Source organism: Parasteatoda tepidariorum, chromosome 8 (genome assembly GCF_982258835.1).
Source record: "Parasteatoda tepidariorum strain Cologne lab strain chromosome 8, Ptep-v5.0, whole genome shotgun sequence".
Taxonomy (NCBI): domain Eukaryota; kingdom Metazoa; phylum Arthropoda; class Arachnida; order Araneae; family Theridiidae; genus Parasteatoda; species Parasteatoda tepidariorum.
Genome location: NC_141762.1, coordinates 38751116 through 38766280, shown reverse-complemented (window position 1 = coordinate 38766280; position 15165 = coordinate 38751116). Strand labels below are relative to the sequence as shown.

Sequence of the window (15165 nt, the reverse complement as noted above, 5' to 3'; positions counted from 1 at the left end):
ATATGTATTTATAAATAGCATTTATTTTTCTCCTGTTAGGATAAAGAAAAAAGAAATTACCATCAGCGATATTTTTTGTATGATTATAAAAGAGGATTGTTTTTTTGCCTGGTTAGTTATATAAACCAATTTCATAAAACACGGACATGTTTGTCACTAAGCATAATGTGTTTCGAATTGATAAGCTCCGATTAGAAACATATTTATGTAAGTGACCTTCGCATCCAACAAAAGAGTTTCCGTTTTAAATAAATTTCTCTCATTTTAAAATAGGATCTCTGATTATTTTATTCTGTGATATCATTTTGGCAAGTTATCTGATTTCTACAACTGACTATTTAAGTTCCTTTATTTTTGAAATTTCATCAGTATTTAAAATTGTGGAGTAATAATGGAGTTGACAACAGCTTTACTATTTACCTGCTTAATTGCTTTTATTATTTATTTGATTGCTGGACGGGATGTTCGCAAATTGCCTCCGGGTCCTTATGGATTACCTTTCGTTGGTTACATCCCATTCATGAGCTCTAAGCCGTATTTGGACTTGCAGAAATTAGCGAAAAAATATGGCAGCGTTTTCAGGCAAGTGTTCCATTTTTAAAACTATTAGTTCAGTTTAATTATAATTCTTAGTGGCGTTACGGAGGGTCATGTACCCTGTAAAAAAGATTAATTTATTTTAGTATTATTTTCCCATCCCGCGCATACTAATAGTTCCTTTAAAGATGACATTTGCTTTTATGTTCTTGAGACTTATTGAATAGCCTTTCTAATATCAATTTGTCCATCTTTAACTGCCCCCCTCCCGAATAAAAGGAAAAAAACATCCAGCGGTGTTGATGATTCTGTTAACTGATTTCTTTACCTCAAAATAAATAAAATTATTTATTAAAAAAAGTCTTATAAAAGATGTTTCTTTACCACTACTTTAAATATACGTATTTAAATTACTCTTCAAAAATGAAAATAAAAATGCGCACTAAAAAAATCATAAATTAATATTCAATCGGGAAAAAAAATCGATATTTTTTAAATCCTCATTGGGCTAGTTTTATTAAAGATTAAATTAGAAATATTTAAATTTATTTGGTAAAATGAAATGAAAGGAAAGGGTGAATGTTAAAAAAGGAAATGCCATTTATTTTCATGCTAAATTAACGGTATTGTATTAAATTGATAATAAAAGTAATTAATTATAAAAGTAATTAATTATAAAACTAATTAATTATAAAAATAATTAATTATGAAATTAATTAATTACAAAAATAGTTAATTATAAAATCAATTAATTATAAAAATAATTGATCATAAAAATAATTAATTATAAAATTATTTAATTATAAAATTCATAATTATAAAACAAATTAATTATAAATTAATAAATGTGAAATTAATTAATTATAAAGTTAATTGTAATATTTTAAAGCCCGATCTTTTGAAGTACGGCTTGCACCGTGAAGTTAGATCAGGGAACTGGTTTTTTAGTCGGATTAATGGCCAGCGTATATGCTGAATAGTTTTAAAAAGAGTGATAACATTTCGGGCTATGACGAAGATGCTTTTTGACTTGATCTTTCGACCAAGATTAATTAAAATCATAAAATTAACTAAAAATATTGTGAAATAAAAAATAGAAATTATTTTAATAGCATGGTTGATTTAATAACATATATTATATGATAAGTTAGAATTGTAAATGATTCTTCGATTCCAAAACAAAAAATTCATGAATTTTATAATTTTCTTGAAATTCCTAGCACTCTCCGAATATCCATAGTCTTGCTGGCGCTCTTCTAAAAGTTTTCCCCGCTTACCGGGGAACTGCAGCGCTCACCTTGGAAACCTATCACCGAAAGCAGAAGTTTTAAATTTTTTTAGTGTGGGGACCCTATATTATTTGCGAAAATTTTGTGGGACCCAATAAGCATTGCACAAATCCGACAAACGCGTAAACCTGTTAGTTTGAAGTCATTAATTTTAAGACATAGAATAATGTGAAAATTTTAAATACGTGACAAACTTGAAAATATAATTAAATAATAAAAATGCGTGGAAACTTTTTTTTTTATTTGTCTTCATAGTTTTATCTTTATTTGTTTTCAAATACATTTTAAAATTATTTGGTAATTGTAAAGTTATTGTAATAAGTTAAAGAAATTTTAAAATTGTTTAAATTTTTGGCGATCCCTTCTGAAGGTTGGAACCCGCAGGTTTTCTAAACTCTGACCTAAAATATCATTACTGATTGATTAGACAGAAGCCTGAATGATTTTTAGCAATTTATACCTTGTTTCTACTTGAAGATCGAATAAATATAAGTTAGATGATAGTTTTTTTCATTTGTTGACCCTTTTTTTATATTTTTGAGTAATCATTTGTTTTTACAGATTGCGTTTAGGTACTCAAAGCACTATAGTTTTAAGTGACTATCAAGCTACTAAAGCTGCTTTTTCGCAAGATGCATTTATGGGAAGACCACCTGTTTCACCTTTTGAGAATAACAAAGAAACTTTAGGTAACTAAAATTACTATCATCAATAATAATTTGGTATCAGTTTTTGGCAAATGAGAAAGTAATTAAAAAGCATCTCCTATTTTTCCTCTTAAAATCCTATCTTCAAATGTTAGTACTGTAATTGAAAGTGTTATTGAAAAAATATATTACTTCTTAACAATATTAATGTAAAATTTAGTCTCTTTCTTAATTTTAATTGCACTTAAATTGAATTGATCTCTACATTTGTGAGAGGAAAGTATTATAGTCAAAATTTTGGTTTCTTTTCGACTAGCTGTTGTTCTAAAGTTTCAATGAGAGCCTGGTTAAAATGCGAGCATAACTTTTTTCCTGATAACTAATAGTAGAATTTATAGTCAGAAGAGCTTTTGATATCTCTGCGACTAGCTAGAGAGCTCAAATTTTAATTAGAGCTTTATGCTAAATGACTTTACTCGTTTCCCTGTGACTACATGTAAAATTTATCATTATTTTATAGCCAAACAGAATTTATCTCCAATTGAAATAGTGGCCAGTTTCTGACATTAACAAACTAACAGACATGAAACTAAAATTTCAAACACGAAATAAAATATAGAAAAATATAAAAAAAAAAAACAAGTTTTTAATTTGAACTAAAAGAAGAAAAGAATTTTATTTTCGTTGCATCTAAAGTGAAAAACGGAGGATACATCATTTTAACTGGCTTTTACCATTCCAATGTTTCACGTTTTTCGTCTCAGGTGTGAAAAAAAATACTTGTTTATTTTTTTTTGTTCGTTTAGAAAGCACGATTTCTCGAAAACGTTTTTAATAAACGTTTATTAACGTTTTTAATAAACGTTTTTTACCAATAAAATTATTCAAGTAGACTTTATTGTGAAACAGTGAAGTAGAATTTTAACGTTTTTCAAAATAATGACGGGATTAAATACTCTACTAAATTTGCACATCATCGAAACGTGCTATCGAGGTACTTTAAGATAGCATTTTTAATATCATATCTCGCCGATTTACTAGTTTTAAAGACATAGATTTTGTTAAAGACGGTTATTTTATTATATCAGACTGACAATCAGATAATTAAAGTAAGTTTTTTAAAAATTGCGGTTTAAATTCAGCACGTACTATCATAATTTAAAGAAATATTCCTGTACATTTATGTTCGTGGCCAAGGCCTACTAAGATCGTGATATTAGTACTCCATATCTGCTACGATTGTAAATGAGAGCCTTGGTGCATGAACCCAATCCAAATGTCCCAAAGATTTTCAATGAGTTTTTAACTATCGGCAATATACCATAGCTACTTCGTTTAGAACAAGAATCGAGCAGAACTGTACCATCAGTCTTATCCCATGTAGTAAATAATGTAGAGAAAAGACACACATACACGTTTAATAGTCTTTTTTTTTTAAATTTCATTTTTCTTGCATTAACAATTAGTGAAGCAGGGCTTACCTTGTTGAATTCCCTTAAAATATGCGCAGATTTTGCAATATATTATTTAAGGAATTAATTTTAAAGGAATCACTGGTCTCTTAACGCATTCAAAAAAGCTTATTTTTTAGATAGTTAGTATTGAAATAAGTTTATTAAAGAGTTAAAATTGTTCGTTAAGTGATTTTTTTTATTTTAACCAAACATTTGTGAAACATGTGATGGTTTAATCTTTCATTAGAAACCGGTGCTTTCAATGATTTACCATGGAAAGAGCAAAGAAGATTCTCCCTTCACATGCTCAGAGATCTCGGATTTGCAAAAACACGAATGGAAGAGCACTTGAAAGTAAGATATTTAACGATTGTTTCAAAACAAGATATGATTATTTAAAAGTTAGACATAGTCTAGAATAATGAAATGAAAATTTTGTACGTTTGTGTTTTTCTTATAACCCAAAGAACAGTTAGTTCTATCGTCCTGAAATTTGGACTCCTATTCTAAAATGTATTCGAAATTTTGAAATAGTTCGTTTGGTAGAGTCGTTTGAGAAATGGAATATTATCTTTGGTTGAGCGTTAGTCGTCGTTTTAAATAAAGTTGGTATAGATTCTGTTTTTTCAAACTTTTTAAAGATTTAGTGGTATTTGCTAGCTTATAGCTCTATTTGATAACAACGAGTTTAATTGCACGCTCTTTAATATTTAATTACTGTTTATTCGTTATAACAGATCCACTAAGGGATTAATTTGAACATGGTAACATATGCGGACTGAAAACCATAATAGTGTAACAAGTTATCTGAAACTACGTGTCTATTTTGTTTTTCTAGTTATGTTTTTAAACCATGTTTTTATAAAACTAAATAAGTTAAAGTTAAAATCTGCTCTATACTTTTCGCTATACTGTTATTGTCGCATATAACACTGAATTAGTTTTGGTAATTGGTACTAGTGGTATTTGGTGCAGTTTAAATATGTGTCAACTACACTAATGCATGTACAAAGTTATGCTATTGGAAAGTACAATCTTCGGAGCATTTAAAAATAAAATCTTTAGGGGGCATCTAATTGTACTATTTAACAAGCATTTAAAAGGTAAAATCTTTAACTGCTGATCTCAAAGTTAGAACTAATAAGCATTTAAAAGTAAGATGTTATTTGTCATGTCCTCGCTATAACTTGCATTTTCGTCTAAATAAAGCTTTTGTTAGTTGAATGCTCTTCCCTAGAGCATAATGGAAATTTATGACCATTGACAATCTTTTTTTATAAGTTTTTTATTATTAATTGGGAGTATATAATATCTTTATAATTAATATTTTTATCATAACGTCATATGAGATTTTCAGAAAAATTGATAACTCTTTCGTTAGAGCTACATATTAATCTAAAGGAGTTTTGCTGTTAAATAATACTAGAAAATATCAACATGATTTTTTTTCTTTGTAACTTTTATCTTTCGTCACCAGGGTAAAATTAACGCCCTCAAGAAACAGATATATAGAATGCAAATACATTTGCTTAGAGTGTAAATACTTTAAAGTACTTTGTTTTTTTTGACAATATAATATTTCCTGATATAACATCTCAGGACAATTTGGTAACAGTTTCCTCCATAATATGAGTAAACGCGATTTAGAGGAATAAATATGTAATTATTTGTAATGGTTAAAAAATATTGTGAAGTAATTATGAAATTAATATTTTAAATATATCCTTTAAATATATGTAATTGCTTACATACATTTTTTAATACATTTCATATCATTATCTTATTTCTCCCTTGTTTTTTCTTAGGAAGAAATTCATGATTTGTTGAATAATTTTGAAGAGTTAGGAGGAAAACCAATTGTTCTTAAACCTCTTTTAGCTCCTAGCATGTCTAATAACATAGCCACGCTTGTTTTCGGGCAAAGGCTAAAATATGATGATCCAGTGCGTCGAATGCTGGATAAGGGCTTAAGCGAGGGAGCTGCAGCTGCTGGACAAGTAGCTTGGGAACTATTTTTTCCATTCCTAGCTAGCGTTGTGAAATTTCTCGGTTTCAGTGGAGCAGCTAAGATTGCTAAAACTCAACAAGATACTAGAGAATATGTCTGGTAAGCATAAATTAACTAAATGCTGTAATGTTATATTCGTATTTAGTTTTAGTTAAATACGAAATGATAATAACTGTTAGAATTCACATTCTGCAACAACGGTAAAATAATCGGCTACTGTTCAAGTTTACGGATAGGAACATTTTTTACCTTTACGGCTTTGAAACTGTTTACAATTCATATGGTTGAAAAACAGCGAATTTTGTAACTATTTACAACTAGCATCGTTTCAAAACTGTAAAAATGATGAAATTTAGCGGGACATAGGAGTTAAGTAACGTTAGGCTTTTCTTCATGTTAGGCGTTTGGATAATGTATAAGGCGCAAAATAAAAAATGGGCCACCCTGAATAACCTTTGATCCAAAGATTGGATTTTCACGCTCTATGACACAATTTTAAGGGTTCAATGGGTCGACGTGAAATATGCTAATTAATTAGAACAGAGGATATTTAAAGTTACGAAATAAGGCAGGAAGATGGTCTAACTTTGAATAATAAAAAACATTTACTTAAAGTTGTTTTTCGTGTGGAATTATCTTTGTCTAAATGAATTTTATTATTGTGAGCAAACTTTTTTTAATTCTAGTTATTTTTAGTTCTCGAGTTATGGCGAAATACGCAAAAATCAAATTAATATGAAGATGTCCGAGCGTCAGAAAGCTCTCTCGGCCTCGGCCACATTTTTGGGACCATGTTTCCCAGATTACCCCATACAAATTGGGGGGGGGGGAATTTGAATCTGTTGAAAAAAAAGGTATATTTTTTCAGAGAAAGTACGTTTTCGTGTCTGGTTTTCTAACATAAAATAATTGGAATAATAAATTAAGGTCACCCCCTTAAACCATTAAGTCTTAGAATGTGAAAATTCGATCATTAGATCACAGGTCATTCAGGGTGGTCCTTTTTTATTTTGCGCATTTTACATAAGAATTACGTTGTAATTGAGTGTGCTTTATCAAATGAACGATGGAATGTGGCTTAACTATTTTGTCTGATGGTGCTCTCTATCGTGAGAAATGAGAATTGCTAGACTTTTTTGTAATTAAGCAGCTAAGTGGTGCTGTTATTTATGAGTAAATTTAAATTTTATATTCTAATAATCAATGGTTATCCATTGAGGAGTGCAGGACAGGGGAACCTCTTCATGTACTGAAGGAATGGAGGAAATATTACATTATAAGTGCAGGGATTCGAACTCCTGTTCACTGACTATGAGATAGACAAATTAACTCTGCCAGATAACGTAAAGAAGAAAATTAAAAGACTAACACTATATCTAAAAGTTTTTCTTTCTGTTAATGTGTATAAAAACGAGATATTTATAATTTTTTTTTGGATTTGTTAAATAAATAAAAATTTCGATTTATTTTTCTGCATTTAAATGTTATTATTTTACTACTAAAGCCTTTTCCGTAGCAAATATTATTATTTTTCTTCAAGGAAACAAATTATTCAACATGAGCAAACTTTGGATGAAAACAATATAAGAGATTACATTGATGGCTATTTATTAGAAATACGAAAAAGAAATGACAAAGCTTTTTGCAGTAAGTGAGATTTTCTTCATTACGTAGGAAAAAAAGCAATAGTCCCTTCTGTCACTAATAATTGTAAATTACTATTTAGAATTGTTAATTTCAAATAGTAATTTATTATCATTAGGGACGATAAAGATAGTGATATTAGATAATATAAAATATTAAATATTAAATTTAATGATGAAATTTTAATTAATTATTATTTTGGTTGCTTTGAAAATAATGGCTATTTGCTATTTAAAATAAGGGAGCCCACCTAAACTTTATGCCACAAAGCCCCGAGTGACGAAGTTGAAATAATATAAAGATGGAATATTAAATCTAATTATTAAACAAAAATTATCATAAAAATCATTTTTAATTAAATATTGTTGCTAACTTTTAGTGCTATGATGTTAAACTTCGGAAAACATTCTTTACGAAGAAAATAAATTACGTGATAATGAATACTCTGTCATATTTACTGTAAATATTATTTTCTTTCTTTTTTCAAATACTGTAAATATTTACTTTAAATATTTTTTTTCATTCTTTTGTATATTTTTTCATCCTGTTTCATTATTACTATGCAGGAGGAATTTCTTAATTAATATCAGTGGATTACTTACTTTACATAAGCCTTATAAGCGAAATAGTTGGAATAATGTATTGTAAATGTTACTACCAGGAAAAGTGTCGAAGGTTATGAAATAAACTTATACTATTTTATTTCAAAGTCAACGATAGGCTAGAATGATTTTCTCATCTTTAAGACTAGGATCAGGTCATTATTCTGTTTTTCAATCTGCTAATTTCAAAGTTGCATAGAAATTTGAAATCGATTCGGAAAAAGTAAAAGCAGCTGAATTTTAAACGTATATGAAAAACCGTAAAATATCTTAAATGTAGGAGAAATCTGCCAGCTGCTCGATCTACTCAAAAATCCCTATGATAGCTGGGAAATTATTTTTGTTTCGAACTTCTAACTTAATTTACACCAAGAAAAAAAATCAATTTAAAGATCCCAAAATTGTTTACCGTATTAATACAAAATTGGTTTCTCAAACATGATTTCCTAGTGGGATAAGATTTGAACCTAATAATTTTACCATTTCAACTTCATTTTCAGATTTATTGTTGAAATTGTTTGTTTACTATTAAGCCTCGTTAAAAATACTTTTCGCCTGAGAGATTATTCAATTCTAGGGTTAGAGAAAGTTAGTTCTTACAAGGGAAACTAGGGAAGTGTGACTCGTCAATTTTGAAATAAACTAGTAGGATGTATGCCTTATGAAGAACAATTTTAGGGGGCAACATTCGTTTCGGCCCATAGAGGGTCCTATGAGAGATAAAAAATAATTAAGTATGTAGAAAAATCGGTACTTCATTACTTCAAGGCAGACTATTAGTTATTGTAATTATCTCATACTCCAATTAATTTTGTGCTACTTTCACGTACTATATAATGCATATGTATTGTCAAAATTGATTTCGAAAATTTTATATATCTGTAGTTTTTCAGAAAAAAAATTAAAAAAAATTGGCATTTTTAAAAAAAAAAATTTGGCATCAAATTTTTAATTTTTTTTTTTCAAAAAATTTTCCAATATTAAAACTAGTAAACAGTAATAAATTTCACATATATGAGAGTCGAAATACAATACGCATTTTCCCATACTGATGGAATTTTTTGTGAGTATAGCTTATGTAACATCCAAAAATGTGATTTGCAAAAGAAATTTTTTTTTTTCATATTGTTAGATCTTGCAAAAAAATCTGAAATAATTTATGTGATTGCATAAAGTTAAATTGCATTTATAAAAATGTTTTCAAATTTGTTTGGCGGGAAATTTGAACTTAAAAAATGTTTAATATTTCAATTCGATTTTTTTCATAAAAGATCAATACACAAAATTTGAAGTGATATGTCACTTTAAGTGGTAAATCCGTTGATATCTATGTCCTGTGAATTGTTCAATATTTTGTCAAAACATTGCTATTTTTATAATATTATTTTTATATATGATATCCTAGCTAATTTTTGAAATATTTAACTTTAAAAGTTGGCATTAGCTAGGATATCAGGTATAAAGATAATTGTATGAATAATATTTCAAAAAAAGCAATGTTTTGACAAAATATTGAACAATGCACAGGACAATTTTTTTTAATAATATGTTAATTTTTTGGCAAAAAATTTAAATTTCTTTGAAACTTATTTTTCTTCATTTTTTTACCAGTTGTGCAATAAAAAAAATTAAGAAAAAAAATGTGTCTATTAAAGCGACAAATACTTATAAATTTTGTTCATATAGTACGGTTGACCTTTCAAGAAAAAAAGAAAATCTTTGAAAACTGAAATATTTTTTTAAGTTCAAATTTCCCGCCAAGCAAATTTGAAAACATTTTTATAAATGCAATTTAATTTTATGCAATCACATAAATTTTTTCAGATTTTTTTGCAAGATCTAACAATATGAAAAAAAAATTTTTTTTTTATAAATCACATTTTTGGATACACATTAAATATGAAAAAATCCCATCAGTTTGGGAAAATGCGCTTTATATTTCGACTCTCATACAAATGAAATTTATTACTGTTTATTAGTTTTAATATTGTAAAAATTATTGAAAAAAAAAATTTAAAAATTTGATGCCAAATTTTTTTATTAAAGATGCCAAGTTTTTTTATTTCTTTTCTGAAAAACTACAGATATATAAAATTTTCGAAATCAATATTGACAATAAATATGCATTATATAGTACGTGAAAGTACCATAAAATTAATTGGAGTATAAGATAATTACAATAACTAATAGTCTGCATTGAAGTAATGAAATACCGATTTTTCTACATACTTAATTATTTTTTATCTCTCATAGGACCCTCTATGGGCCGAAACGAATGTTGCCCCCTAAAATTATTCCTCATAAGGCATACATCCCACTAGTTTATTTCAAAATTGGCGAGTCACACTTCCCTAGTTTCCCTTGTTAGTGTTCAGAACTTTTAATGGCATTTTTTGTATTCATTATTTAATTTCAAATGCTGGCTGAATATAGTTTTATTTAAAGTTTCCTGTAAAAGATGATATAACAAATTAATTATAAAAATAATAATGACTAAAAAATGGTAACTAAAAATAACTGTTGAATGGTAGATAAACAACAGTAAAATGTTGCTAAATAATTCAATACCCTGAGATTACTTTTAAGTTAAGAAACATCATTTTTAGCTTTAAATATCGAATTTTGCATAATTATGCAAAAATCGTAACAATAACAGAGAATAATATTAAGAAAGAATGATAAATTACTATTATTGTTCAATAGCTTTAAATAAAGAATAAATAAACAACTTTAGAAGATATTTTGATAGTCTTTGTATTATGAGGATCATATGTGATCGACAAATATCTTTTAATGCAAAAAATGACAATAAGGCAGTATTTAATTGCCTTGTAAGTATTAGTTTTTAGCCTTATTCCAGTGAAAATTTTTTTACTACTCAGTCATGTACTTTAAGTATCTTTTTTTTATATGCTAGAACCTGTACTTCAAGACATGGTTGGAGCTTTTTTCGGAGCTGGGAGTGAAACAGTACGTCTTACATTGGATTGGCTTACACTGACCATGGCGGCTTTTCCACATGTTCAAGAGAAAGTGGCGGCAGAAATAGAAACTGTGATTGGCCGAAACCGTACTCCTTGCTGGAAAGATCACACAGACATGCCCTACACTGAAGCGACCATTATGGAACTAATGAGATGGCGAACTATTATTCCTATAAACGTTCTGCGATTGTAAGTAATTTATCGAAGATTAGCATTTGACCAATTTCCAATAACATTTTAAATTAACAATGATCCACTGCTTTTTGCAGCTTTTATTTCATTTGTGGGTCATATTTTATTTTATTTTATAACCAGCGTTGAACAGCCTAATCGATTTTGATTTTTACGACTATCATTATTCAATTTTGTAGCCTTGCAATTTCGAACCCAACTCAGAAGACAAGAGAAATCCCAGATCAAGCATATGAATAAACTGGCCGTCGTGGAGGACTTTTTGATTGAACTACATTTGTAATACATGGAGAGGAAAACTACTAAAGCCTCCAAATGTTAGCCCAATCGCAATGGAATTCTAACCCATTAACAGTCCACCACTGAGCACATTATGCGTCAATGCAATTTTCGATGCGAGTGGGGAGCAGAATTTGCAAGAACCAGCCACCGATAAGATTCGAACCTGGTTCACTTCATTGGGAGTTAAACATTATTTCCTGAGCCACCGCTGCGCTATGCGTTATCTTTGTAAAAATAGTTATCATACTAATCCATTCTTTCTTCATTTTAAACAAAATACGATTACTGCACGATTAAACACTGCACGATTATCAAAACAATTTGAGCCAGTATTTTGATGAGTCACCTTTTCACAAGTTATTCAGGAGAGCGCCCTTGGTGAATACACCATTATTTCTACATAGGGAATGAAATATTTCATGTATTATGCTGTTATTTAATGGAATTTCAGGAAACTTTTAGAATAAACATCTATAAGAAATACTACAGAACATTTTGATGCAAAATTGCTATCTTTAGGAAAAAAAGTATAGCTTTCCACTATATTGCATTGTGTCCTAAATATTCTTATGGATATTGCAAATATTAAGAAGCTAATGGATGAAGATATTAAGAGAAATCTGGAAGACATTTAAAGTTCTGAGTCTAAAAAAATATCTTAAAAATATTTTGATTCTTAAAATTGAGATTGATTATTGAGAGTTTATTCCTTAAATCTAAATGTCTCACATCAAAATGTAAATATGTCTCACAAGCTTTAAGTTGTACCACAATGCGTATTTATATCTCACATCAAAATGTAAATAGTATGTCTCACATGCTTTAAGTTGTACAACAATGCGTATTTATATTGGAAGGTAAAATATTAAAACAAAAATAATTATGAATGAGTTTCAAAATTGTACGGCAAAGAGAAACTAAGTCAAAGTAAATATCGCAATTGAGAATTTTTCTTATAATCATTAAAAATTAAAATACATTATGATCGCAGTTAATCTCAATTTCTTACGAATATTTTTTTTATCGCAACTCATGTTCCTACAATTTTTTTATGCAATTTATAGAGTGAGAAAAAAGAATTAACCTTCTCTTTAAAAGTCAAATTCGACAGTTATAGTTTTCGCTTTTTTAAAATTGAGAAAAATAATCTAATTTATTCCTTTTTCAGTACTTTGGCGGATACAGAACTGAATGGTTACTTTATTCCCAAAGAAAGTTTCGTGATCGCCAACTTGTGGGATATTCATCACAACCCTGAATATTGGGGAAAAGATGCAGAAGAATTTCGTGTTGAGAGATTCCTAACGGATGACGGGAAACAAGTGAAAAAATCGGAATATTTCATTCCATTTTCAATTGGTAAGTAAAGCTCTAAAACATCCATTAGATATCCTGCAAAAAGAAAAAAAAAATCCTTATTTACCATTTTACGGTTACGTTTTTCCTGCATTAAAAGTGAAAGAAGAAGATGAAAAGACGTGGCACAGTCTTCCGTCTACTGGAAGATGAGTACGATACTCTTGAATTCGAACTCACGTTTGTTTAAACTTTAAAGCAACGTTGCTTTCGTTTTCATTTTTAAAAAATGATGATGAGAATATGATGAGAATATGATGAGAATATGCGCCTACTTCATGATGAGAATATGAGAATATGCGCCATATAATATAATCTTCATGATGAGAATATGCGCCTACTTCATAAAAAGCAGTGAAAGGCTCTGAATGGAGATTAACTAAACTTAGCAAAAATGTTATGAACTGTCTCAATAGTTATAAAAATTGCATATTATTTGCTAAAAAAGCTTTATTTTATGTAACCAACAGAATTTTGAAGGATAGCATGAAAAAAAAGTAGGAAAAAATTTCCTTGTTGCTACAATTTCATATCACCTTAAACTGAATCGTATTTCGATTTCAAAACAGTTCTAAAATCAGCAAAAAATTTTAAAAAATTTAAAAAATGAAGTTTTACTTTTAATTTACCTATTCACACATAATAAGTCTGATAAAAGTTATAATTCTCTAAATCTAGTTGCAGAAATGAATTGTAATGGATAATATGAATGGTGAATTGTATAGGATGATAAAATTCATTAGCGTAAAGATAATTTCATTTAAAAAAAGCTTTTAATAATTATTTATTAATTAATGACTTAAAGATTTCTTAATAGTAAGATATAAGGATAAATAAATAAAAATTACCACATTGTTAAAATAATTTTAAGTACCAAATTCCGAACTTAAGTTAAATCGGGTAAATAATTTCGAAAATAATCTTTACTATAAAAAACATTATGATTTATTATAAAAAGCATGAATTACACTTTTCTTCACGTAATTTATTTACGAATTAAATTCATTTTATGAGTAAAAATGTGGAATTTATAAAAGAGATGATACTATATGCTGAATTATGCAAAGAAAGTATACCTTTCATTTACTAAGAAGCATGAATTATTAGTGTAAGTTAAGTAATATACGTGTATTATTTATTATGCATATTAGTAGATATTTATGTATATTAATATTTATATATGTATATTAATATTTATTTATTTTCAGGGAAACGGCAATGCCCAGGGGAATCTTTTGCAAAAATTGAAGTTTTCTTGTATTTTGTTTCAATTCTACAGAAATTTAAGATCTCTTTATCGCCTGGAACAAAGCCAGATTTTGATGGAGTTTTAGGGATTGGTCTTTGTCCAAAGCCACATGAATTGTGTTTGACCAAGCGGAATTGACTGTATAGTTATACTTGAGCACTTGAAGTTTGCTTTTGTGTGAAACAGAGTTTTAATTTTTTCATATATTATTTTACTTCATCCATTTTCATCTTCCTTAATTAAAAATATTTTTCATTTTACTAAGTTCGGTGTTTTCTTTTTTTTTTTGCATTTTTATTGAGTTACATATATTCTTAATTCAAATTTATGCAATTTTAGTAGTAAAATATCATATCGTTACCAATTAATTAATCCTTCTTAAATTTGGTTACCCGAAAACATGGCTAAATTTAACCCATTAGTAAAAGAGTTCAGAAGTTTAATGGTTTCCTCAACAAAAATTTGACAAAGTTTTCATAAACTTTTTACTGCTTTTAAACAAACATTTAGTACAGTTATTATGAATAAAAAATGTAAAATTTATTTATTAATTGTGATAAAAAGGTTTTAATGTCTAATTTTATTGTTTAGGCGTAAAATACCTAATAGCTAGTCCGCAAAATTCGGTTTTTATCCGGCATATATCTCGGGAGGACTCGGGGCTATAAAGAATTCTATGCATCCCCGGCTTGGGTGGGCTTGGATTAAAATTCTTTGAACTCGGGCAAGCTCGGACCTACATAAGCGAGCCCGAACTCATTTCTATTGAATACCTGCTCTTAGTACAGGGCAAAAAAAGTAAACATTCATTAAATCGGTATTAATTCACACAATGAAGTAAGGCACAAAACTGAAAGACATATACTGACACAATTAATCTAACTTTCCATTTCCATTTTTTTATTATTTGTTACCTTCCTG

General features: G+C 28.3%; 1 protein-coding gene across 1 annotated transcript; it reads left to right on the top strand.

The window, feature by feature from the left end:
* The first annotated feature begins 211 nt into the window (after positions 1-211).
* On the top strand, positions 212-14508 carry LOC147806098 (cytochrome P450 18a1-like). Its single transcript, XM_087150133.1, has 8 exons — positions 212-582; positions 2388-2515; positions 4175-4281; positions 5733-6034; positions 7476-7582; positions 11099-11354; positions 12808-12998; positions 14204-14508. The coding sequence occupies exons 1-8, from the start codon at positions 392-394 to the stop codon at positions 14380-14382; spliced, it is 1461 nt and encodes a 486-aa protein (XP_087006259.1). The 5' UTR covers positions 212-391; the 3' UTR covers positions 14383-14508.
* The last annotated feature ends 657 nt before the right edge of the window (positions 14509-15165 follow it).